The sequence below is a fragment of the Mizuhopecten yessoensis genome, unplaced genomic scaffold (assembly GCF_002113885.1).
Source record: "Mizuhopecten yessoensis strain PY_sf001 unplaced genomic scaffold, ASM211388v2 scaffold8437, whole genome shotgun sequence".
NCBI lineage: Eukaryota > Metazoa > Mollusca > Bivalvia > Pectinida > Pectinidae > Mizuhopecten > Mizuhopecten yessoensis.
The window spans coordinates 291,018-306,032 of NW_018407547.1; the positions used below are offsets into that span (position 1 = coordinate 291,018).

Here is a 15,015-nt window from a genome sequence, read left to right on the forward strand (position 1 = left end):
ACCGTTAAGGATTCATATCTAATGTCCTGATGTCATATTATAAATATTAAACCAACTATCTGTCAAAGAAATTGTTCATTTTCTCTGATCGAGTTACTTCCCTTTGGTCAGTAGAGAAATTTATATTTTATCAAGTTACATTTGTACCATCAATGCATCAACATTCACTACAGTATGACCAAAGGAAATGTTGTTTTGACATTCATGTCAAATATCCAAATCTGGTGATTGCAATTTTTTCTTTGTATTCCGTCTTTGCGTATTGCAGAGTTGTCTTCTCTTGTGAACAGGTATTGATTGTTATGTCATTGGTTTGTGTGAGAAAATTACGTCGTTTTCTCAAAAATTGATGACGTTACTCTCACAAACAAATGACTTAACAATCAAATCCTGTTCTCAAGAGAAGATAACTCTGCAATACGCAAAGACGGAATACCAACCTAATCATTGATCAGGTGCATTGTACAGTATACACACGCCCTTGATGTCACAAGATTTCACCTGTAGTTTTGACCCATTTATCTATATACTTGTTTCTTTTATGAATATTGACTCGTCTATAATCAATATGGTAATCAGAGGTCATGAGAGGTCATTGTGTTCTGACTATTTATAAACAAGCCTTTCTAAAAAGCAACAAAATGACCCTCAAAACAGTAAGCAACCTTACCAACAATTTTATGTTAAATTCAAAGTGTTCAGTTGGAAAAAATACATTCCACAAACTTTTTTGTCACTATTAAAAAAATAGGTATTTATCTTAAGTAAGCTGATCCCATATATCACTGCAGTAATGATTGTCCAGTCTGTATTAAACATTGTCAAATTGGCGAAAATGTTAACAATTACATCAAATTGGCAAGAAATGTAACAACTATGTCAAATAGGCGACATCATAACAATAAAATATTGAGCCAAATGGATAAAATCATATAACAAATTCATACGCACAATTGTAACAATTATTATATTTTTGCAAAACTGCACAAAACAAAATTGCAGCAAATTAGTAAAATGTAGCAACTATGTCAAATCTGCAAAGTTGTAATAATAATACATATTACATATGTATCAAATAATTAAAGCTATGATATTTATGTGTAGTTGTAAAAATTAACGAAATTTCCAAAATGTTTACAACTACAAGTATATATAGTGTCAAAGCTGTAAAATTTAACAACTACATCACATTGACTGTTCAAACTATAACATTAAAACCCGAAACATCCTTATTAAGCCAGAGCAGCACTGTGTCCATTCACTTTCGCAGACTCCTTATTACAGATTTGGTCTAACTCAATATCCACATTGCGCCCCTCATCCTCATTGAGATCCTCATCCTCTGGACTCTTTTTCTCCATTGCCCAAGGCTGAAGTTCTCCACTTCCCAGAAGAATAAATACCAGTGCTCCAAATGTGTACATGCCACAAGCCACGTAAAAGACAATCTGCCACTGGGACCGCATATCCATTCCTTCCTATAAACAAACAACAATTGGCATTGTAAACTATCGGTAACCCACAAAGATAGACAGGAGAAATATTTTAGCATTTTCTAATTATTGCTCACCAAAGAAAATGTCTTTCCCATTCTGGACTCTTTCCTTTAATATGACATCAACTAGCTTATTTTTCAGACTAGGAAATATTACTGATTGCTCTCAATGAAGAAATATTGAATTTGCTGAGTTCCAGAGGCTGGAATAAAACAAGTACATTCTTTGCCCCAGCAATTGTTTGAGTGTAAAAGGAAATGACAATCACAATACTTTAGACCAATTTATTTCCAGTATTTTGGCCTCTAACATAACCGGTTCTATGAGGATGAAACAGATGCATGATGCAATGTAATTCATTTTTGGCATACTCAATCTATTACCAAATTTTAAATGTTCATATTTCTTATGGAAGGACCACAATGCAGATCATTTTACATCACTTTTCACAATGAAGAATGTTAAGCATTTCATTTTCATCTAACTTAGGTATGTCTTCTTCCCAAAATACGCTGACGTATTCTGGGTAAAAGAAGGTATAGTCTATGGGTAATATCCAAGCATTATGAACTGACACTGTAAGCAACAGAAAACAGAGGTTGCACAATGTCATTTATGCCATTGCAGTTTGACAAACCCTTCACTGTAATGAACATCTAGTTCCCTAGATAAAAGGACTGTACCTTTCATATCTACTTCAATACATGATAAAAGGTCAGTGCTATATGTTCCAGTATTCAAACATTAACATGACTATTAACATTAATGGGTGGTGCAGTGGATAGCACACTTGCCTTTCACCAAGGCAGCCAGGGTTTGATTCCCCGATGAAAAGGTATGGGGTCACTACTTGCCCGACCACGTGAGTTTTCTCCGGGTACTCTGGTTTATTCCCACATTTAAACACCTCCCCGAAAGTTGATGTCAGACCGATGCACGACGGATGCCGCACCACAGCATAAGCTCACTTTACCCTTCGGGCCAGGTGTGCTAATAACCTTGGGCATGACACGTAGATTACAAAGCTAAACTGACAAATTTTATAACTCAATTTTACAATATCTCCTCCTTTTTTTCCCCTCGCTGCTAAAATTGCCCGCTACATGTTTTGTCAGAGAAACAGACATAGTATGCACTTGTAGAATGCAAAGCAAAAGGAGGTAATCAAAAACTAGTTTAAGGAAACTTACCAGTTTCCTGATGGCAGCCACAACTTGCTGACTGACAAAACCAGTGACTGATGCAATGGAGTTTGATATTCCAAACAGAATGCCAGCATAAACAGGAGCAATGTCTACATGATTGACCAGCCAACCACTATACTGGAAACCAGACAGTCCCACAGCGAGGGTCAGCAAGGCTATGGCCAGGATTGGAGAGCTACAATCCACATAACCCAAGCCAATCAGCATAAGGGCAGGCACGATCATACCTAAAATCAAGGGAATAGAAAATCAAGGACAGCACAATTAAATCTGTAATAAAATAGAATACATGATGTAGGGGGGACATGATCATACCTGTGGTCAAGGAGAATACATGATGTAGGGGGACATTATCATACCTGTGGTCAAGGAGAATACATTATGTAGGGGGGGGGGGCATGATCATACCTGTGGTCAAGGATAACAAATGATGTAGAGGGGACATGATCATACCACAGTGGTCAAGGAAAAAGTACATTGTAGGGAGAACATGATCAATACTTACCAACCGTATTGACTACCTTTCTTGTGACAGTTACAGTGAAACATTTCCTCGTCATGTAGTCTGCTAACCATCCACCAATGTTGATTACAGCCCAGAACACGATGTAAGGAAGAGCAGAATACAGACCATTCTGAAAAAATCAGTAACAAGGTCAACCAACACTTCCTATTACCCTACTATTAGAATTGAGAAAGGTCAACGATATTCTGCGCAATTTTTCAATATTTGGCAAAATTGATATAAAGAAACTGGTTCACCATATAATTGTAGATAATTTAATGGATTTTCAGCCCTTCATATACATTTCTTTTCATTACATGTCATGTTTGAATATGAACTGCAGAGATTTTAGCCTTTTTAAACTTACAAACTTTTATTGAAGCAGGCAAAAATTTGATAGAACTAGAACTAATTTTAACGTTAAACATTGGCAAAAATACTATCTTTGTAAAATAAACATTTCAAATTGAAAACAAAATATTTTCTTACTTTGGCAATATCAAACTTGAGGACCTCCTTTAAGTATAAGGGAATATTTGCAAGCAGAGTGTAGGCTCCCCAATCAGACATGATGTTGACGATGATGATAGCAATAACAGGGCCAGATGTGCAAAACTTCAGCCAGGGAACGTTTAACTTCTGAAACATAGAAATATTTATGATAGTGTTAGCCATCACAACAATACATACAAATGTACATGTGATCATTGTAGAATATGTGGTAGAGAGATTGAGTTTTTGGTAGAGAATTATTGATTATCACATTATAAATTATCACCAATAGAATAAACTCTCCACATCAAAAGCATATTAGTCTTGTCTGAATATGACTAGGGTTTGTTATTTTATACTTTTTGAAGTACATAGTGTCTATAGTCGATACAAACAAATCTAGATCTTAACATACTATTGACACAAACTGGAAAGCTTACCCCGCCCGATTCCTTGTGTTTAGATTCTGACAGTGCATGATTGATGTAATCTCTCTCCTCTTTGGTGATGCCTTTATGTTGTGTTGGACTGTCACTAGCCAAGATCCACCATACTACTACCCACACGAGGTTCACCATTCCTACACGAACAAACCGTATTAACGACTCAGAAATCGGCTAAAATTACAAATAAATTCCTACAAGTCCATAACTTAATGGAGTTAAGAGCATTCAAAGTTTCTACACAGAAACTTATAAAATAGAAAGTTGCTTCAAGACCCTTATAATTATACTTTAATTCACTATCAGTTATTCTCAATTCATGACAGACAACTACTTAAAACCATCCAAAATCCCTGCCGACCATTTTAAATCCTTGCCAACCATTCCAAATTCTATTTAGTGAGGGTGGTACACAGTACACACAAATATTAATGTTAAAATAAAGTACCTGGATAGAATGTAAAATATCAAGAAATCTTCATGCAAAACCTTTAATTAAGCGAAATTGGTTTCTGTCAATCTTGAAATTTGATGAACCAAGAAAGATCAACAAGATGAACTAAGACTGTAGTTTCTTACCCAAAACATAGAATATAGACGGCCAACCTCCGGCAAAACCATATTTACATAGAACACCAGACAGTGGCAAAGTGATCACGTTACCAAGCTGTGCACCTGAAATTATATAAAAATTGTATTTCATTTACATGATTTTAACTACATGTAAGTCATCGGGATTGGACATAAAGTCAAAAGCAATTAAAATTAACTATCAATAATTTAAACAAATTAAGTGATAAAGCTATTACGTTTAAATATACCTATTTATTATTGCTTCAAGCATTACCGTACAAAATTTGAAAGGAATTGATAAAAAAAACAAGGTTACCGCGAGCGGTATATAATACGCCCGTCACACATTGAATGAGCAGTTGTTTGTATGATTGAAATATATGAAGTATTTGTGAGTAATTGATATTAAAAGAGAAATCATTCAACATAACTGGTAGATCAATGAGTGCAATACAACATCATGGAACGCATGCATCGCATTAATGAAACCAAGGGGAATAACTCCACTAATTACGGTCGGATAATGGCGGTTATCGAACTTGTCCGAGGTTTCATGGTAATTAACCTTGTTGTGAAGTTTGAAGTTAATCCGTTAATAATTACTCGAGATATCGAGCGGACACTGTTTCGGCAAGTCCATAAAGGGGCATAACTCAACAAATTATGGTGGGATAACGGCGGTTATCGAACTTGTCTGAGGTTTCATGGTAATCAACCTTGTTGTGAAGTTTGAAGTTAATCCGTTAATAATTACTCGAGATATCGAGCGGACACTGTTTCGGCAAGTCCATAAAGGGGCATAACTCCACAAATTATGGTCGGATAATGGCGGTTATCGAACTTGACCGAGGTTTCATGGTAATTAACCTTGTTGTGAAGTTTGAAGTTAATCCATTTATAATTACTCGAGATAACGAGCGGACACTGTTTCGGCAAGTCCATAAAGGGGCATAACTCCACAAATTATGGTCGGATAATGGCGGTTATCGAACTTGTCCGAGGTTTCATGGTAATTAACCTTGTTGTGAAGTTTGAAGTTAATCCGTTAATAATTACTCGAGATATCGAGCAGACACTGTTTCGGCAAGTAAAGGGGCATAACTCCACAAATTATGGTCGGATAATGGCGGTTATCGAACTTGTCCGAGCTTTCATGGTAATTAACCTTGTTGTGAAGTTTGAAGTTAATCTGTTAATAATTACTTGAGATATCGAGCGGACATCGTTCGCATGCCCGCCCGCTCACGTGATAACATAATACGTCCCTGTCTTTGACGGGCATATAAAAAGTTCTTGCATAATTTACTACACAATGCCCTTATTTGGCAATAAAAGGGGCATTACTCCACCAAAAATACATCTAAACTTCTGAAATGCGAACTTGTCTGAGCTATGTTGGTATGCAATATGTGTACCAAGTTTGAGTTCAATCAACCCAAGGGAACTTAAGTTATCGCACGGACACCTTGTTTCGGATGACGCAACCGTCGAATCGAAGACAAAGTAATACCTACATATATGTCGCGTTGCAGGTGACACAAAAAGTTAATTTGTGGAGGGGTTCGTGAGATATCTTGGGGGTCCCTTGCAATGTTTTGTTAATTTTGAAGCAAAATGGGGTAAATGCATCCGCATTGAAATATGTATGATACCTACCTGCATATGTGAATGCTGTCAGTTTACTTCTTTCTAAGGGTGGAGCCCAACTTCCCCAGAGTGCATGCATAGCTGGAAATGTGACTCCCTGCAGAATGTAAAACACAAATTGTCAGTCAAAATGACTTTGTATCCAATACTACAGTGTCCTATATATTCAGCACAGCATTGATGTTATACTAGTTCTACATTCACATTTAGGTGGTTAAATACTCAAGTATTGAATTTGCAGTTTCAGGATTGTGAATTACACTGTATAACTGCCATATTCTATCATACACATATGCAGGGTTCGAATTTAAGCTCGCATACTCGCGAAAAGCGACTGCAAATTGCAAACTGCGAGTAGAGATTTCAGACACCAGCATTTTTTTGCGAGTGAAAATTTTGGGCTGAATAATCCTCATTTCTAATGGTCGGTCTTTACAAATTCTTTCTTTGACAACTCGTGGTCATTTAAGCGCATTCTTGTCATTCGCCGAATGAATGATTCATCTTTTGTCATTAACGGAAGTTTACAATCGATACCTGTCCCGTGCGCATGTCCGTTAGGAAGTACCTGCACAAATAATGATGACGTTTACCGCATGCATGATTTTTTTTTCGGTAATCTATTTTTAGTTACAATTTATAGCGCAAATACGATAGGCTTGACTAGTCACGTGGTTGTATTGGGGTTTCCCAAGGTTAAATTTCACAGCTCACTTTACCGGCAAAATAACAAATGGACAAGTTGCTGATGTTGCCCTTAGAGAGTATGACCCAAAAACTGCTGTGACAAGATGGTGGTAGTCGGGACAAAGACAGAAAAGACCAAATACTCTACCATATGGAGCAAGAAACTAAGATGCAGTTTTTATGCTATATCTTAGAATAGCCTGAGCAGGCCAGCATCCTTTCACAGCAAGGTTTGCGTCATGTATACATCCCAATGATGTCAGTTAATACTGTGTTGTTTTAGAATTTAATTCTACGTTAACATGTCTAATAAAGTTGGAAAAATGCAAATTGCAAGTTGTTTTCTCATTTAGCAAGTAAGAAAAAATACCACTTGCGAAAAAATGCAAGTAGAAAATCTGGTTAAATTCGAACCCTGATATGGTTGTAATCTACTAGCCCTGGGTGTCAGGCTTCTTAAATTGTACATCCCTGGTATATATATGTGATGTTTATATGGTATATATATGTGATGTTTATATGGTGTATGTTTGTTTTGTTTGTTTCGTATTGTTTTACGGCCCATCGATAATTTGAGTCATTTAGGGCCAAACACAGTGTAAGAAACAATAGGTTAAAATGTGTAAATATGTCAAAATATATCAGCAGCAAACGAATTGTTTATAAAATATATCCTATCTTATTATAGAGGTTAATCTTTTTACTTATTAACCAACCACCTGTCTAATTCAACCAGTGGTCACCAATTTTCAACCAAGAAAAATATGTTAAGCAACCATTCCTCAAAGTGACCTCTATTTTCTACCTTTATATATTCAATTTTGACCAGTTGTCTACAGATCAACCCCTCAAAAACAAATGGCTAGCACTTTTTTGAGTATATATATATATGTACATTTCTGCAAAAGGTCAAGCATGTACAGTGTTACTGAATGGCTTTTTGACTGTAATGATGAAGGATAGAATTTTTAAAAGCGTTAATTAACTTTCAGATTATGTATGACGACTTACTGAACACACTCCAAGGATTATACGTAACACAATCAGGAACATGGGGCTTGTCTGGGCTGCCACAGGGGTGATAAATGTTGCTACAGAGGCTGCCATCATGCTCACACCGAACACTTTCTTCCCTCCAAATCGAGTGGCAATCCACCCCCCTGGGATCTGTGTAACCAAATAGCCCCAGAAAAAGGCTCCAAGGACATAACCTTGTATATCTTCATTCCAGTCAAACTCTCCGTCCTGTAAACGAAAGTTTAAAAAATTTAAAATAACTAAAAATGGGGAGTTTTATACGCTGCATACAACCACCTTAACTGTATCCTTGCATCTAGCTTTAGAATATTTGTATGCTGGAAATGGAAATCAACATTTAAACCCTGTCTAGTACTCTTTCTCAACAGGAAAAAATCTTTATTCCCCAAGCGTAAATTCTGTCATTCGTGTGTAAAAACTACATCTGTGCATAGAGCATGCTGTACTATGTAAAATCACGGAATAAGATTGCTTTCTAAGTACATGGTAGAATGTTTGCTGTCATGGTCAATTTGCCCCTCATTGTGGAAGGCAAAAGTTAAACTGCGGTGAACATTTCCAGCTGGTATACAGTATCATAGGAGCTCTAAACTTATAATACACATGTAATTATTATCAATCATCAGTATCTGGTGCTGAAATTTTATCTTCCCACTTTTCACAAGATGTCTTTTAACTCAGTTGACACCCAACTGAAAAGTTGAACTTATACTTGTCAAACGTGAAGCTTTTCAATGCTGTTTTGATAAATTACCTCAAACTTTGGCGCTTCCGTGAAGTTTGACCCGGCAGACACAAGACCACAGCTGCTGGACATGGCTTGATCATTACTGCCAAATGAAGAATTTCTCTGCCTTTCATGCACCGCTGTCCAGTTGACCATACACACTACAGCTACGCTCATATTGGCTCTCAATGCATAAACATTGATGAACCCAAAAAATCCAAGGATTGCTAGCTGTAGGCGTTTGGAGGTCCACCATGGTACTGAAAGACATAATAACATAGAGAAATTACAAGCGAAGTATATATATGCAAATACACAAGTCTTAGTCAATCAAAGTGCCAATGAACAACGGCACTGGAGGATTGGCGACATGATCACATTTTATTCTTAATAGGCAGGATTCTATATATTCATTCATGTGGAATAAAATAAAACAAAACTTAATTACCCCATCTCCCTCCTGTTACCAGTGGTCCAGTACACTCTGACGTTTGAACTATATAGCTATAAAGACCTATATAGCTATATTCACATTTATCACATACTTCCTAATAAATATNAGCTTTAGAATATTTGTATGCTGGAAATGGAAATCAACATTTAAACCCTGTCTAGTACTCTTTCTCAACAGGAAAAAATCTTTATTCCCCAAGCGTAAATTCTGTCATTCGTGTGTAAAAACTACATCTGTGCATAGAGCATGCTGTACTATGTAAAATCACGGAATAAGATTGCTTTCTAAGTACATGGTAGAATGTTTGCTGTCATGGTCAATTTGCCCCTCATTGTGGAAGGCAAAAGTTAAACTGCGGTGAACATTTCCAGCTGGTATACAGTATCATAGGAGCTCTAAACTTATAATACACATGTAATTATTATCAATCATCAGTATCTGGTGCTGAAATTTTATCTTCCCACTTTTCACAAGATGTCTTTTAACTCAGTTGACACCCAACTGAAAAGTTGAACTTATACTTGTCAAACGTGAAGCTTTTCAATGCTGTTTTGATAAATTACCTCAAACTTTGGCGCTTCCGTGAAGTTTGACCCGGCAGACACAAGACCACAGCTGCTGGACATGGCTTGATCATTACTGCCAAATGAAGAATTTCTCTGCCTTTCATGCACCGCTGTCCAGTTGACCATACACACTACAGCTACGCTCATATTGGCTCTCAATGCATAAACATTGATGAACCCAAAAAATCCAAGGATTGCTAGCTGTAGGCGTTTGGAGGTCCACCATGGTACTGAAAGACATAATAACATAGAGAAATTACAAGCGAAGTATATATATGCAAATACACAAGTCTTAGTCAATCAAAGTGCCAATGAACAACGGCACTGGAGGATTGGCGACATGATCACATTTTATTCTTAATAGGCAGGATTCTATATATTCATTCATGTGGAATAAAATAAAACAAAACTTAATTACCCCATCTCCCTCCTGTTACCAGTGGTCCAGTACACTCTGACGTTTGAACTATATAGCTATAAAGACCTATATAGCTATATTCACATTTATCACATACTTCCTAATAAATATGGGTTTATTGCATATGCGATACGACACATTTGCTCTAACCCATATCAGCCCTCGCCGCGTCACAACCCAAAACCCGTATCAGCCCCCGCCGTATCACACCCCAAAACCTGTATCAGCCCGCAAAACCCATATCACACCCCTTTTGGATTTATTTTCGTTTTTCAATATTTCAAAAAGAAAAATAGATCATAAGATAGTAGTTTTTATTAGCTATTCTAACACGATTCGTTTGCAACGCGTGTTTTGATTGGATACGGACCATGTTCTAATCTGCGATAGAATCATGATCAATCGTGTTAAGCTCCTCCCATCGCACTTAAGCCATGCCCCGTTTCTAACCAAAACAATATGGCGTCAAGCTCACCTCATAGCGAAATCCCGCTGATAAACAGAACAGAAACGACCGATGAAATGCATTTGTTGAATGAATTAGAAGTAAAAAGAACGCATTCCTTGTTCTTACCTCCATTTATTACTAAAACGTTCGTTCCATCCGTGTAAAGGCATCTAATTAGATCCGAAATCAAATCAAACATTTCACATGTGTCGTATGCATTTACACAAAACTCTTCACAAATCTATACCAATAATCACCGATTTTGTCGATAAGCTCCTTTGAAAGCTTCTTTCTGGTTGGTCAGTCCGCTGCAGAATGACACGTCGCCAGTTCAGGTCACAAAGTACTTTTGTACAAGGAAATACAATGTTTCTAAACATATTAGCGTAGTATATTTGTTAAGGTGCGTTAGAATGGGGATAGTACGTTGTTTTTCGTGTCTACTACTGGCGATTAGAACATTAAATTTGGTTTAAACTCTCGACCTATCGGTCTCGAAATCAAACCCATGTTCTAATCGCCAGTATAGCCACTCAAAACAACGTACTATCCCCTAAGTATGTAATAAACAGAATAAAACACGCCTTTTTCCATATCACACCAAGTATCAACCCTCGACCAATATCAACCCTCGGGCCTATATTGCAGTCTCGGGTTGATACTGGATGTGATATGGAAAAAGGCATGTATTATTCTCTATATAAATTATAGCTGTATTGAGCTATAAGTTCTCAGATACCAATTTTCATTAAATCAAAGCAAAGTCGCAAAAAACAATAATGTTTATGGTAATGTTGACTACAAAAAGTATACATTTAGATCTTTATTTTCATTTTTCATAAATGTGAAATTTCCGATTTTTACATCATTTTTTTTTTAAAAAGAATACTTATATTTAATGTCTTTTGTTATCAACCTAATGATAAAATCTTCTTTTAAAAGCAACTTTGTTTCGTTTTCCTTCAAAAAGAAAATCACATGAAAATTGCTCAAAAGACCTATTTTAGATAGGTCAATAGAGCTATTATATATAGGTCTTACAGCTATATAGCTCAATCGGCAGAGTGTATACGTACTGGACCTGGTTACAGATTTTACCTGCACACCATTCACTACAGATTCTCACTCAGGTAATATGGCTTGACTTGTATCAAAAGTCTTGTTAGCTTTATGAATTATTGTAAAATATCCAAACAAAATACATGTCATCATTCTCAAGATTTAAAGCATTTTCTAACATTTTTCTCGACAATAGTCACTAAATGGATACTTCAGGAATGCATGTACAGGTAAGTTTTTACATTAATATATTATTCATTGCAATTTTGCGCCATTCAAATTCTACATTCAAAAGTTACTTTTCAGACAAAATCAACATTTTTTTCTACAAATCATTTCTGCAAAGGTAATTATTGACATCGTTCTTTACATGAGTATACGAAGCAACTTCCATACTTTATTCATTTTGAGGAAAGTTATGAGCCGGGCCAAAATATATACACTGACATGACGATGTATGAAATAGCTAAATTAAGGAAACATAACGTTAGAGAAGTTAATAAATATGCTTTATTTTTTGTTCTGGATTTTTTCCTACTTTCTTAAATTAATATTTGTTAGTGACTAAACTACAGTATAGCATGTTCTGTTGTGTGCAGCTAAGTTCACACATAAATCACAGGTACTAGCTTCATCTATCAATACACCTATAGATAGATACATGGAGATAGATCTGTCAAAATGCAGTGATCTATTTAGATCTACTACAATTTATTTTCATTGGCCCTTTTCAACTTTTAAGTTACTTATTGCAAAAAACAATGGATTCCACAATAATAAATTTAAGTATTTCCAGAAAAATGTCACTGAAAATGAATCAAGTCTGGTCCAGAGGAAAATGGGGCTACGATTCAGATTATTTTAGGCACGAAACCAGATTGGTACCGAGTACATTATTTAGCACAACTACAATGTAGACTGCTATCTAAGGCCGTGGTTACAGTAACTTGAGTAAGTCTGATTAGTGATTGTAATTTTACAGTACGGTAACATTTTTACCTTGTTCTTGGTCAAACTGCATTTCAGCATCTTCTGTATTTCCTACTCGATACTCGGATTTGGTCATATTCGCTATCCGTACGGTCACTATATATGTAGTACACGTGAACAGGATGACGAAACAGTGACGAAACTGCCAGTGTCTGTTTACAAAATGCTCCGTACACGTGGCGAGTTATTTTTGAAGTTTCAACAGTGGTAGGAAAAAAACCACCTCATCGTGTGATAATTAACTGTTCGATTCACCTTTCCCTGAGAAAAGTGGTCATCCGCAGCAAAAATGAGTGTTAACAATGACAATAGGCCCTTGATCACAACATCAAGCGTGGCACGTTAGGGCCTATAGCTACCGGATGATGAAATCAACACTACGGAATGGCAAAAAAGCCGGAACGAAATATGTTCAGAACTCCAGGGTTGGAGTGCAATTAACCCTGGGAAGTGGCATTTCATTGTTGTTGTTTTTTTAGGTATTATGTTAAAACTATGTACAAAACGAGGATGCAAAATTAGTAGAATCTACAAGTAGAGACGTATATATTACAGCAATATTGTAATATGGGGCAAAGAAGTAATTCCAACAGTGTGGACAAGTTTAGGTTGTCAAATTTTCGGAGCGATTCGCTCCTTTATCAAGACACAGTGAAACAGAACAGTTATACATCATATCACAAGAAGTTATAACTGATATACTATAATTGAAAATATAGCTAAAGACAGCCGAAGGCAGCAATTAAGCTGAGATCATCGCGGACAAGGAACGCTGATGTAGAGGGCCTATTCTTGCGGTTGATGCACTATCACATAAAGTGAGTCAACGAGAGATAAGCACCAGAAAAAAGGGACGAGACATCAAAAACGTGGAACATGTGCATGTGGGAATCTGGCCCGGTAAATGTGAAAAATCTCAATTTCTACGGAATGCCCTCATTAGTCGCCTCTCAATTCTGCAGTGGATTTAACAGTCACAGCAGGGAGGGGAGGGTCCACACTTAGTCGCCTCTTTCGGTTTACAGGAATAATGTATGTAATTGTAATATAGAAACATGTACGTCTCTGCTTCAAGCGAGGACTTGAAAGAAGGTAAATCCTCACTAAGGGCCAGTGACGTTGGTAATGAGTTCCAGGTGATAATAGTTCTTGGGGGGAAAAAAAGAGAATTTATAGGCGTCTTTTTCGGTAGATATTGTGTTTATTTTATGTGTCCCCCTTGTTCGTCTGTCACCTGATGTCCAGTATGATGATGGGTTAATTTTTACGATGTTATGCGAGATCTTGTATAAGCATTGACAATCTGGCTTTTTGCCCTTCTTTGTGATAAAGATTCCCAATCTAATGATTTCATCATGTTTGTAATACAGCCTGGATCTCTAGATCTGTACTCATTAAAAGTGTATCTCGATGCTCTTCGTTGTACATTGTCTAATTGTTGTATGTGGTTGATGGAATAGGGGTCCCAACAAGTTGAGGAATAATCTAAAACTGGTCTTGCACGAGTAGTGTATGCCTGTGGTTAGCTTTCCTAGTACATGAATATGTAGTTCGACGTAGGAAGCCCAAGGTCGTATTGGCCTTGTTGGTCACTGATTGAATGTGTTTGCCCCAAGTTAGGTCTGAACTGAAAGTGACACCCAGAAGTAGTGTAGTATCGAGCACGACGAACCCTTCTCACCTGATGATGCCTGATAGAAATGCGACGTCACTGGGGGAAAAACAGTGTCACGGACTACTATTGTGTTCAATACAAATGTGCATTTATTATGAAACAGTACTGTCAGGGACATTATACGTCCCTGGTACTGTGTACTACCGACTACGAACACTGCAATTACTATATATTATATTGTAAATATGTTTCTCTATACATTGTATTGTGAAAGAGAATAAAGTTGAATCGGACTACTATTGTGTTCGATTTTAATTTCTATTGTTATCGATTTGTATGGCCTATTGAATTGGGGTGTCCTAAGCTCCCCCACATTTTATAGAACAAAGAAAAGTGTTGATACAGGAAGACAACGGCAAACCAAATATAGTCTGTTTCATACTTACTCCACAGGTTAAAGTTACATGTCTGACTTGTAGCTTTTCTGTGTATGTGATATGTTAGGTTAAGGAGATTTACTTTTTGGATATATTTAGAGATTATCATATGACCATTTTGATAGCACACCCCGTATCAGCCCGAGAGTCCTGAAATCAGACAGAGGGCCGAAGGCCCGAGGGCTGATATGAGGACTCGAGGGCTGATTGGGGGG

General features: G+C 36.8%; 1 protein-coding gene across 2 annotated transcripts; it reads right to left on the bottom strand.

Annotated features, from left to right (window-relative positions):
- Positions 1 to 394: 394 nt before the first annotated feature.
- Positions 395 to 13,193, bottom strand: LOC110455948 (uncharacterized transporter slc-17.2-like). Of its 2 annotated transcripts, XM_021506417.1 has the most exons (10): positions 12,758 to 13,193; positions 9,831 to 10,063; positions 8,060 to 8,293; positions 6,371 to 6,458; positions 4,721 to 4,816; positions 4,139 to 4,278; positions 3,696 to 3,845; positions 3,207 to 3,336; positions 2,687 to 2,928; positions 395 to 1,478 (listed from the first exon to the last, which is right to left on the bottom strand). In XM_021506417.1, the coding sequence occupies exons 1-10, from the start codon at positions 12,822 to 12,824 to the stop codon at positions 1,233 to 1,235; spliced, it is 1,626 nt and encodes a 541-aa protein (XP_021362092.1). In that variant the 5' UTR covers positions 12,825 to 13,193; the 3' UTR covers positions 395 to 1,232. The 2 variants fall into 2 exon arrangements, with proteins under 2 accessions (XP_021362092.1, XP_021362093.1); XM_021506418.1 differs by lacking the exons at positions 9,831 to 10,063; positions 12,758 to 13,193 and adding an exon at positions 8,841 to 9,069.
- Between the last annotated feature and the right edge of the window lie 1,822 nt (positions 13,194 to 15,015).

Bases quoted from the DNA above. Each gene is read 5' to 3' on its own strand.
- LOC110455948 (XM_021506417.1), bottom strand. From the start codon at position 12,824: ATGACCAAATCCGAGTATCGAGTAGGAAATACAGAAGATGCTGAAATG. The intron at 4,817-6,370 runs GTAGGTATCATA...ATATAATTTCAG, and splicing joins GACAGCATTCACATATGCAG to GTGCACAGCTTGGTAACGTG. The intron at 1,479-2,686 runs GTAAGTTTCCTT...GTTTGTTTATAG, and splicing joins TGGCTGCCATCAGGAAACTG to GAAGGAATGGATATGCGGTC.